Consider the following 12,139-nt stretch of genomic DNA (forward strand, 5'->3'; position numbering starts at 1 on the left):
TAATCCATAGCTTCCTTCCTTAAATACAGTCATATGTTCAGATGGACTGTACATGTTGGGACAGGAGGGAGTTCACATTTGTATTTCTGTATTTACATGCTGGTTGGTTGATCCCTTACACTTCCCACAGCTACAGGAAAACACTAACAGAAACAACCTCCTGATCCTTTACTCCTTTAAGTTACTCCCTGTCACCCTATGTGACAGCAACACAAGGCTACAAAGCAGTTCATGATCAAGCATCTCACTCTCTATTTACAGTGTTTCAGCCTCGTATCTGCTCTGAACATCAGCTGCATCTCACTGAAACTGGGAACAGGAAACCAAGGTCCCTTCCTGAGAGCACTTGTGTGCAGTGGATGCTGCTGGGGAGTGTGAAGGAGGAAGAAACCTCAGGCCCCAGGAAATCTCTGTGCTGGGATACAGTGCTGGAGAGGGGGATAGGTTGAAGAGGAGATTTCAGCCACTCTCCTATAGTCTCCTTTAAAACTTCAGACACTTCCACCAACCTTCTCCAAATCCTCTTCCCTCTTTCATCTCCTTAAAACCTGAACATCCTCCCATGGTTCATCACAGCTCCCAAATCACTCCTAGACCCTGCCATCAGCTATGGCCAAAAATCCACAGCGCTTCAAGAAGCTCCTTCCTTGACTGAACAGCCTTGGGCTGGATCTGGCCGAGGGTAAAACTGTCAGGGCTGCAAAGATGCAATGAGTCACGAAGTCCAGAGGTGACACTGATAAGGCAGAGAGAGGGCAGAGCAGCTGCCCAGCATGTGCACATGGACATGCAGGCTCAGAGCCAGCCCACGCCCCTCACTTGTTCCCACATTACAAGCTGCTCACAGGTACACAGCATCAGACCCACAGGTGTGTGCCTGCAGCTCCTGAACATGCACAGTCCTGGCATTGTGTCCTGGTGTGGGCAAGCAGCTGTGTTCCCCTTCCCACTCTACACTGGCCCTCCTAGACCCAGTCAATCAGGATTTATTGCCTGGGAAGAAATTCAGTTGTTACCAAGAAACAGAAAAAGAGATGCTTTGCATGTGAAGAAAACAGTAGCAGGAACAGAGACTGAGATAATAATCCAAGATAAATATCCAAGACAAGCATCAGGCCAAGAAGTTGTCTGTCTCCCTGGCACTCATCCTGGGTACTGGCCAAGAAATTTGCCTTAGCCTCAGCAAATTCTGTATTATAGCCTTTCTTTGATGTGCTTTCTCTTCTATTCCTACTCTGCTGTGCTCTCCTAAAATTTCTAAAAAACACTGTACAATGTTTTTTTACTATCTTCTGCTTACTTTTGGCATTGGCAGAGGTTAAGCCAGGCTACTTTAGCAGTTTTTAAAAAACAAACCAAAGCCTACGAGAAGCTACATTCTTCTGACTGTGATGACAAAATGCTTTAATTTCTTCCAACCCTCAAATGAAACTCAGAAGGCTCACTAATTAAACAGCTCTGCCCCAAACTGATTCTTCTTACAGCAATGCTTCCCTGGGGTGAACTCAACCACCAAGGTCGTTACAAATTAGAAATGATACTTTATTAGTTAAACAATTCCTGCCTGACATCCGCTGCAATATTTAAAGAGCGCTTGGAGTCTAAAAGTGGCTTGGATGACAGCAGAGAGTCACTTGTTCCTACTGCTGCATCTTAAAATACTGCAGGCATTTCTGTCCCCCCACTTCTGAGCAGAAGGACCCAAACCAGTGTCACCTTATGGAAATAAATACAGCTTGGGGCAAGGGGATGTCTCTGTCCTTCCCCAGAGACTTCATACTGTGGAGGTAGGGAGAGATCCAGGACTCAAATCTGCACAGCACAGCCACATGGACACCCATGCCTGACAATGTGCCTGACATTCCTTGTACACAGGACTCCTGTGCCCTCTATGTGACCTTGACACAAGTGCCTGATGGCTGGCAGCAATTCTGTCCCCAGCTCCCTCTCAATAAAAAAATGCACCTTTTCCCCTGAGCCACTATTAGTTTAGGATGCCAAAACTCACAAGGAATTGTAGGCTTTTTTTAAAGATTTTACTGTGTGTCTTTGTGAAAGTCACTTCTGAAAACACCACCTGAGTGCTTTCGAGAAGTTCCCCCCTTGGCATATTTGTTCTGCCAAGTGTTCATAAATGAGACTGTGCTAATGTAGCTGACAGCAAAACTCAGAGTATTAAATAACACTTCTTAAAGATCCCCAAGTGTTTTATGAACATGAATTAATTAAGCTTCAGGCCAACCCTGTGAATTATTTAAAGAGATCTCGAACCTTCCCTTCTTGCTCAAGGACATGAAGAGAGGAAAGGACCAAGGTCTGATGAGAACGAAAGCATCCTTATCATCCCCATTTCCATTTGTCCACCACACCAGCTTTAACTAACAGCCAAAACTCAACAAACTCAGAATGGCTGAAATCTCACCAGGTTCAGTCACTTTTTGTAAGCTCTATCTTGCAAGTCCAGCAATAGCCAAGGAATCTGCAGAACATGGAGCAGACACCATTGTGTCTGTTTTTAGGGGAAGCATGGGGTTTGGAATGATATGGCTATTAACAGTTCTCTCAAAACAGGTTGATTTGTCTGCAAGTTTTACTTGTCAAAAGCAATTGTCCCAGCTGTTTGAGAAGGCAACCCCCTGCGGCATCAGTGTGAAACAGAGGGGTAGTGGGACATGGATGAGCCCCTGACTGCCCTGTTCCTTTGGCATCCTGGGTTCTTCCAGAACTCACCAAAAGTTCTGGAACAGTTCTTTCTATCTCCAAAGTAGCTGAACTCCCAGATACTGGGATTGGTATGAAGGCCCCAACCTTCAGAAGCACTGGATGTGGTTTGTCCACTTGGTCGTCAGTTTTCCCCACTGGGCTCTGAGAGGATCAAGTGGCAAAGAGAACAGCCTGGGATACCCAGGTACTGAGCCAGGCATGGACAGGCTTTTCTATCTGCAAAGAGGCAGCTGGGATGTCATGACTCCTCTGCACACTTTTGGACATTCTCCACTTATAGAAATCTGTGGAAGTTCTGTGACTGTCAACTCCAGTCTGGGAAATCCCAGAAAAGAGGGAAAAGTCGAGTAATTTTACAGAGGAAAGCTGGTTGCACAGGGTAAGGGTGTAAAGAGCACACTGAGTTGATCTTTAGAGGAACCTGGATCAATACTCTGGAAGTACATCTGGCTTCCTACTGTGACATGATATTCTTGCAAACACGGCTGGAGGCCTGCTGCTAAGGACACAAAGGCTGGTGCTGGCAAAGGAAGGAGATAGACAGGAGCACACACCAGATGGCACATCCTGTTCTGACAGGGCTTGATCTCCCTCTGCTAAAACATTCTCTTCCATCCTCACCATAAATATCCTCACCACTTGTTCACTTATGGCATGGAGCAGGCTAGGCCAGGTCCATTGCTTTGCCACCACACTGCACATCACCTGTTTTAAGTCCTTGTATCTTTCAGGCTGGCTGCAGTCAAGGAACCTGCACACATAAGCAGTCATGCCTGAACATCCCTCCTTCCTCTCCACATGTGTGGGAAGGTATTAGTTCAGTGCTCAGTGTCCCTTCAAACCTAACCAGGCCAGCAGAAGACAGATAGTTTAATAACATCAGAGCAGCAGAGTCCATTTCCATCCCATTTAATGTTGCGTGGGATGTAGTTACATGTTGGTTTACGGTCAGCAGTAAGCTTTGGAGTTACTCCTAAACTCACAGTTTAAATTGCTTTGTCAACAACACTTGCCTTTAAAGGTGGTCAGCAAAGAGAAATGACAACATTCATAACTGCATGGAAGGCTGCTGCTGGCCACCAGGAGCAAAAGGAGACATTTGAATTCACACCTGAAGGATGGGATGCTATCCAGAGGGACTGGACAAGCTCAAGGAGTGGGTCCATGGGAACAGCATAAAGTTCAAGGCCAAGTGCTGGTGCTGCACCTGGGTGAGAGCAGCCCCCAGTATCAGCACAGGCTGGGCATGAACAGACCCAGAGCAGCCCTGCCCAGAAGGACCTGGGGGTGCTGTGGGTGAGAGGCTGGACGTGCCCCGGCCATGGCACTCAAAGCCCAGAGAGCCAAACGTGTCCTGGGCTGCATCCAGAGCCCCGTGGGCAGCAGGGGAGGGAGGGGATTCTGCCCCTCTGCTCTGCTCTGCTGAGACCCAGCTGGAGCATCCAGAGCTGGGGTCCCTGCACAGGAGGGACAGGGACCTGCTGGAGCCAGCACAGAGGAGGCCACCAAGACAGTTAGAGGGATGGAACATCTCTCATATAAGGAAAGGCTGAGAGAGTTGGGTATTTTCTAGACTGGAAAAGAGAAACCTAAGGGGTGGCCTAATTGTGGCTTTCCAGTACCTGAAAAGAGCTTACAAGAGAGATGGAGAGGGACTTTTTACAAGATGTGTAGTGACAGAATAAGGGTGAATGGCTCCAAACTGACAGTGAGTAGGTTTATATTAGATATTAGGAAAAAATTCTCTACTGTGAGGGTGGTGAAGCACTGGAAGAAGGTTTCCCTGAGAAGTTGTGGATGCCACATCACTTGGAAGTGCTCAGTGCCAGGCTGGACGGAGTTCTGAGCAACCCGGTCTAGTGGAACACCAGGGCAGGGGTTTAGAACTAGATGGTCTTCAAGGTCTCTTCCAACCCAAATCATTCCATGATTGTGGCCCACAATGCAGTGTTGCTGAGTGCTGGTCAGTCCACAGCTGAGGTGAAGAGGAGAGCAGCCACATTTTTGTGTGCGTGACTCCCCTCCACTGTTTAAGCCCTTGTGCAGGAAAGGGTCCATGGCAGACACTGTGCCTACCTATGCCCAGGAAGGACTCATAAAGCACCAGGGAAACTTATTCTGAGTCAACCTAATGACATCATGGAGAGCTTTGACAGTCTCAGGCTGAAGTTTAGTTGGAAATAGAAAAGTGTGAAGCATATGAGAGATTGTTCTCCACAACTTCCACAACTCAGTCCCAAACAAATTGCCATACTATTGTTTTCTATGCCCTCTCTGACAGGGAAGATTCACATTTCCAGTGGCAGCCAGCTGAAGGAACCTTTTAAAAATCATTATGAAGACTCTGGAGTGACACTAGTGTGATTAGTTCCTGGCCAAAGACCTTGCCTAATACAGCAGATTAGTAGAGTATATAAAACATTTGGGAGTACATAAATAAAAGATGATCATCTTGAGAGATTGCTTTCTTGGATCAGTTCTAAAAAGCCTGAAACTGAAAGACTCCACTTAACATGAGACAACTGGATATGAGAATTACAAGGGCGTAAAAGGACATTGCATTTACAGCCATTCAACTCACAGCTGGATGAAGACCAGAAGGAAAATACAGTAATAGATCCATGCAAGAGATGTTATCATCCTTCACAATTTGCCCTCATGGATGTATAAAAAAAAACCTTCACTAACCCACAGAAGCACATGTATCTCCTTGCTGAGACAAGGATCCCAAGTCTCCTTACATACTAAAGATATTGCTTGCTCATTTACAGGAAAGTTGACAGGCTCTGATGCAGGAGCACAAGAAGACAGGCAGCATGGTTTCTGTGGGAGAACTTGAGCAAGAGCTGAGTTCTCCTTTACTTGATTTCAAGTAAATTGATTTCAATTTTAAACTTGATTTTTATTTGGTTTGCAAATAAAACCCAAAACTCAGAAAATATGTGAACTTTGGGAAACAAAAGAACATCTGTAGAGCTTCTGGACCAGAGCTTGTCTGGACCATGGTGACAACTGGGGACAGCAAACCCCCTTCCCACCAGTCCCCACTCCTCATCAGGAGCAAACTGAGTCCTCTTGCTCAAACAGGAACAGACACAAAGATTTAACATCCCAGACACCCTACCCAAAAGGCTTGAGGTAATTGTAAGTATCTTGCAAGAGAGAGGAGCTTTGCAAACACCATGGCATGGAAGGAGAGGAGACAATGACAAGGCCTGAAGAGACTTTCTGTGGTTGGGGGAATGCAGCTTGTCCTTACCTTGGGCTTCTTGCGCAGATTGGGAGAGAGTTTCAAGCAGGTGATGAGGCCTCGTTCATCTCCAACAATGATAATAGGGTAGACAGGATTAAACTGGACATGTGTTGTTTTGTTTTTCTTCCTGGTCACCACTAGCTGGGTGCAGAGAGGTTCAAGCTTATTAATGTTGAGATCAAACACATGGGCCTGGGGGAAAAAAAAGCAAAGAACACAAAAGGGATTAATTACCCAAAAACATCTCTCAGTGACAGAATGATTGCTGGAGAAATCAGAAAGAAAAGGTTCTGTTGAAATAACGTCCCAGCCACAGCACACAATTACCATCCGAGCTCAGGGATGTGGTCTTCTTTTAAGTAACCAGTGTGCAGAAGTCAGATGCTGCTTGTGAGCAACTGCCCCCACTCTTGCAGGGGCTCACGGACAGAGGACCACTTCCCTGCTGTGGGTGCAAGCCTTGGCAAGGCCCCAGCTGATTTGGGCTGGAGAAGGCTCAGAGCCAGCACTGCTAACCCCACAGACCTTCTCAGTGCAAGTAATGAGACAAATAGGTGTTGAATCAGAGACTAACACAGATTGATGCCCAAAATGGGGAATGCTGTCATAAGTTCTGATTAGTGCTTATTACAGAGCTCTCTAACATTTTCAGCTTAATAATAACAATAGTAAAGACACAGACCAGTAGGTAATGGGGAAGTGATGGGAACAGCTGTAGTATGATTAAAATGTACCCTGGGGTAATGCCAGAGAAGCACAGGACAGCTTGGCAGCTCACTCCAGCCCAGACACTACATCTGCACACATGTCCTTCTCCCACAGTGTCAGGAAAAGAGCCAGGTAAAGATAAGCCAAACAGGAAAGGTGAGGATGGAGGGAAAGAGGCCCAAGGACGCACTCAGGCAGGAGTCCCACTGGCATGGACTTCGGACCTCTGGCCCAGTGACACAGACCTGCCACATCCACAGCTGCACAATAATGCACATTTCTTTGTGCAGAGGAAAGAGTGGCAGTTACTCAAGAAAATGAATTAACCTAACATTATCTCCCAATAATTGCAATTAGCTCCAGTTATTGATACAGACTGCAAAAGCTAATAAAACATGATGTGCCTCTCTTACCGAGGGCTGAGGTGAGCCATTTCCAGCACCCTGGATTTCCACCTGGTATCCACCATGAAGACTTTCAGCCTTATGTTTCTCTTCCCTTTTCTATCTTCAGAAAAATTAGGAAGGGAATGCTTTATGCTAACAAGTATAGTGGGAATATAGAGGAAATTAGAACTGAACTACTTGTAAACCTCCTTCCAGCTGTGTCTTGTTTACCAGCACTTTAGAGACAAAGGAAACATGTAATTTCAACAATATGCCATGCTGACAATTTGAATCTAGGAATTATCTGAAATCAGACAATGCTACACTATAAAAGCTTATTCCGAAGAGTGTGGAAGGTATCAAATCACTACATGTACTTTCCCATTACACAGCAAGGATTCAGTGAATTTTATCTGAGTCCTTTTATAGCATAGAGCTGAGCCATGTGCAAGCACATGTCCCAGGCAGTCTCATGAGCTGCTGTGTCTTCACAGGACTAAAAGTCTAGCAATTTGTGATGTCCTTGGTCTGAGTGGGAGAACAAAGGTTTCACAGATGCAAAAAAACAAGAAGAGGAACACTGCCTCCAGACTGAAGTAAAATAAAATGGGAAAGTGCTTGAAAAGTGGACAGTATCCATGACAGTACAACTCAAGAAGGGAATACAAAGCATCAGCCACAGACAAGGATTTGCAGTTTGGAGAGCCCTTCCCTAGTCAGTAGAAGCATAGGTGAAAGCACAGAAGCATTTTTATTTGTTCAAATTACTAGATGCCAGCATTACATTGTGAATTTTGACCTGACACTTGAGGTCTCAAAGTCCAGCAAAGGTAACTTCAATTTCCTGCCTCTCGGCAAAAAGCTCTCTGGCTTGTATTTTACACCTATTGTCTTACTACCTCAGAAAAGGAACAAGCACTCTTTCAAAAACATCAGTCTCCCATGAGCCATACTCATTAAAGATCTGATTTCTTGCCTTCATTAATTCAGTAATCTAAGAGCCTGGGAAATGCTCACTGATTGAGCAGCACCATTTAATCTAGAGAAAAAAAAAATAGTGTCAGGGAATTAGTGGCCAGGTTTCTTCTTGGCAGCCAGCTCTGCATTGCTCTCTGTAGGCTGTCAATGTACCCCCCTACACACATATCCTGCCCAGCCCTGCACTGGATAAAGATGGCATGGCCAAAGGCTCAGTGCTGGAGTGCTGAGCAATTCAAATTACTCTGGGTGAGGCTCTTTCTCAAAAATGTCACGAACAGCCCAGACAAGCACAATGCCTGGGACAAGAACTTGAAACCATCAGCAATGTGGAGAAGGTCAAAAGCAAACAAGTTTATGAATGTTCCTACTATAAAGCTCCTCTTTTATGAGCTTCTAAACAAATGGGCTTGTTTTCCTTTGCCAAGGGAATCGTGGAAAAGAACAAACTATTTCAGTTCTTCAGCTAGAAACGTCAGCCTCCTATCAGCTGTCAGACACACCAGATGGAGGGGTGGGTCACGGGCACTGAGAAGGACTTCAGAGGCTTTGATTTAGAGACTCACAGTTACTCTTAGGAGAAAGGGAAATGGGGTCAGAGCAACACTGATTTTGCTTTGGGAAGTAGCCTAAAAAGGGGCACAGGGCTTCCCACAGCACTAGAGACAGGTTAATAGTGCTTCAAAGCAGCAGAGCTACATGTGACCAGCACCATCTGTAGAGCTGCCTAGGGTTTTCTGCCCCAAGAAATGGAGATTTAAAACCTGTAGCTCTCCTTGAGGCTCCTAGTCCCCTAGTCTCAAAGTCCTTAGACCCTTTCTCTGCTAGCTCAGGTTCTGAAATTAAGGATTATGGAGTGGGATCTAGCTGGATCTCCCATCACAGAGACTCACCAGCCACACACAGTTTTCTCTCCATCCTACTGCCATGGTGGCCCCTGCCTCAAGATCACTAGTTGCACACAGAGATGGCCTCTCAGGTTTTGCATGACGAGCCCTCTCAGAGTATATGACCCAGAGAAAAGCAACCACAAGGGCTACCCAACCCCATGTGTGACTCCAGTATCAAATTCATGGGGAGACAGGATGACCAGAACCAGAACCACATCCAAAACCTCCTTCATGGAGAACAGGTTCCAGGGCAGGCACCCATCCAGCAGCACCCAAACAAGAACTGATACTCAGACACTGTCAGGCAGTTGGTATAAATGGGCATTTTTATAAAAGCTGTTACTTATGTCATTATCCTTTCAGAGTTTACAAACCAGTGAGAGTCCTCCTCTTGTCTAGCAGCTCTGCATGCCTCTTCTCATGCTGTCGAGGCTGGTCCCTCACTGCAGGTGCTGAGACCTGGACCCATCACATTTGCTCACACTCATCCAGGAGCAATTTAGAAACTAGAGAGTGAAGGTTTCAAACCTTTGTTTTTCAGATCTCAAAAGTATTTCCATTTTGCTGTACATCAGCAGAGAAGGAAGAAGCCTCCTGACAAGCTCATTTCGATACCTTCTGCAGATTCTGTAGAAACAAGTGAGGATTCTGGAAGGCCTGGAAACCTGCCTGCTGTAGACCACAGTGGACACCTTATTTTTTTTTCTGCTAATGAGCTAAAAATACAATGGGTAAGGGTATTTCAGTTCTTTTTTACAGAGTTCTTAGGAGCAATATGTGGCAGCTTGCTCAAAGGAAAAAGAAACAAGAAACATGGAAAAAGACACAAAGAGAGATGTAAAATAACTCTGAAAATGTCTGAAACAGGAAAGTGCAAGAATTCCGTTCTGTTTCACCCGTAACTACAGGAGAATAAAACTCTGGGCAGTAACCAATTACTCTGACAGCAATTTTATTTATGATCCTTGTAAAGCTCTGTGCCTGTTCCAAGAAAGTGCAGGAGAAAATGTAGCACCTTCCAAATGAAGCCCAAGCTGCTGAGTTAAGCAGTTCCTTGCAGCATGGGGATTTATGAGCTGGTATCAACCACAATCAAAAGAAACCTAGACCCACAGTACTGAAGTGCTGGACAGGCTGGTAGTAGATAAGACAGGCAGATGTTCAAGCAAATTTCTTGATGGAAGGGCAGCAATTCTGCTAAGTCCCTGAAAACAAGCACTGAATTTAAGAAGATGACCATTTTTCTCTGAAGTGAGACCAAGTGAATTCTGCAGTTTCTGATGCTTTTTATCCAATCAGAACTATTTTAAACTGCCACCACAGTAACAGCAGAGCTTCTCTTCATGCTTGATGTACAGGCAATAATGGATCTAAGTCTATTGTGTCACCATTGCAGAAAATGTTTGACATAAATGCACTGCTTTGATGCTTGACTTCCAAACAGCCGAAGAAGAAATCCAGCTCAGTCTCAGCCAGACCAACAGCTCCTCTGTCTATAAATCATGCTAATGTGTTCTACCTCCTAAAGTACAGCTGTTCCCCACTTCAACTCCACATGGCTCCTCTGCAAGCATGGCATAGTGCATGTCGAAGGCAAGTACCACAGCTCCAGCATCAAACCACATTCAGAGTTTTGAACTTATTTTTCCCTACCTGCTCTACCAACTGCACTTACAGCTTGAAAGCCAGCCCAGGCTCTTATCTGCTCAGCACCTCTGGGGTGACTTGGACCTCTGTCCTTATACCCTTTCACTCCCTGCCCTGAGGCAACAGGGAGGGAAATGCAAGGGAATGTGGAGGGAAGCAGAACCCTTGGCAGAACCCTTGGCAGATTCTGTGCCATCAGAACAAACTACTTGATTCTTATGGCTCATGAAGAAGGGAGCTGAAGAGCAACTTTTACTGACACCACCTTTATTTTGTCTTTAAACACCTACTGAATCTGCCATGGCTGTAGCCTTTCCTGTACTTTTATACCAGTCTTACAAGCCTTCATTCCCCAGCAGTGGGCTGGACAATGCTAGCATGTTCGAAAACAACCTGATGGCATCCAGAACCAAGACTGGGGGGAAATATTTATGCGTGTAAGAACAAGGCAGATATGCCCGGTAACTTGGCAACAAAGAATAAAATCAGTGTAAGATCAAAAGGTGAGGGATAATTTAATACCATGCTGCCCTTTACCAGTTGACATCTTTTTCAGTACTTGGCTTTCACTGTCCTTTTGATCGATTCACCTCATTTTCTTGACTGAATCATAATCCCTCATCCATTTGAGAACTCCACAGATTATTTGTTTCAAACTCTCAGGTAATACATTTAACAAGTGGGCAGGCCACCCCCAGACTCTGTCTAACACCATGACAGCTACTGAAGCATGCCAAAAGCACTGGGAAGGCAGGGCAGCCCAGCTTGCCCTGCACTGGAGACCTTAGCTTGCTTGATTTCTGTATTGCCACTGTAGCAAGAACAGGTTGGAATACAGGTAATTTTCTCTGGCAGGACATTTTTCAGGTACAAATGAATGTTGTATGACAGTTCTTGGTCCCTCTGACACGTAGGGCAGTCAGGGTTCTGGCAGGAGTAAAAGAGACCTGACTCAAAAATCATTCATTGCCTCCTTGCTTCTGCAATGACAACACAGGAATCCTGATCCTCAGATCATCATAAAATTCATGGCCTTTCACAGCACTTCCATGCTACTCGTGAAAGAACAGGCTCCAGCTCTTTTACAGGTATGTTCAGAGGCAGCTTTTTGCTTGGAGGATGAGCAGACATGTGAAAGCTACGTTTTGGGCTGAGCCAGCCAGGAACTAGCTGCACGTTCTGAGGTATGGGAGAGGGCTAAGCACATCTCTCTGTCCTGCAGCATCCCAGCCTGCTGCTTCAGGGCACATGACACAGCAGGGAAAAGAATGCCTGTCACCTGACGTAACTGTAGGGCTGTATCTCTTATCTTCTCATTCAGTAAGAACTGGGTCATTCCCAATTTGACACGGTAGGAAAGCAGCATCAGCCTTAGGTGATCTGACTCAGCTCCCACAAGTCAGTAAGAAATCAAAGCTTCAGCATGCAGAAGAGCTGCTATTCATTCGGACAAGCTGACTATTTGACCTCTTCTGGAAACCCCAAGACATTGTTTTACAAGAAGGTGCTTGTTTATCCAAGCTAAATTCCTTGCTTGTCAGCAGTTCTGCCAG

The 12,139-nt window shown here is 45.5% G+C and overlaps 1 protein-coding gene across 1 annotated transcript in view; it reads right to left on the reverse strand.

Moving 5' to 3' along the window:
* DNAI1 (dynein axonemal intermediate chain 1) overlaps positions 1–12,139 on the reverse strand; it is a 141,296-nt gene that overhangs the window by 23,666 nt on the left and 105,491 nt on the right. Inside the window, exon 19 of the mRNA XM_058826171.1 lies at positions 5,984–6,169. Within this exon, the coding sequence (XP_058682154.1) occupies positions 5,984–6,169 (186 nt within the window). The remainder of the gene's footprint in view (positions 1–5,983; positions 6,170–12,139) is intronic.

Source organism: Poecile atricapillus, chromosome Z (assembly GCF_030490865.1).
Source record: "Poecile atricapillus isolate bPoeAtr1 chromosome Z, bPoeAtr1.hap1, whole genome shotgun sequence".
In the NCBI taxonomy this organism is placed as follows: Eukaryota; Metazoa; Chordata; class Aves; order Passeriformes; family Paridae; genus Poecile; species Poecile atricapillus.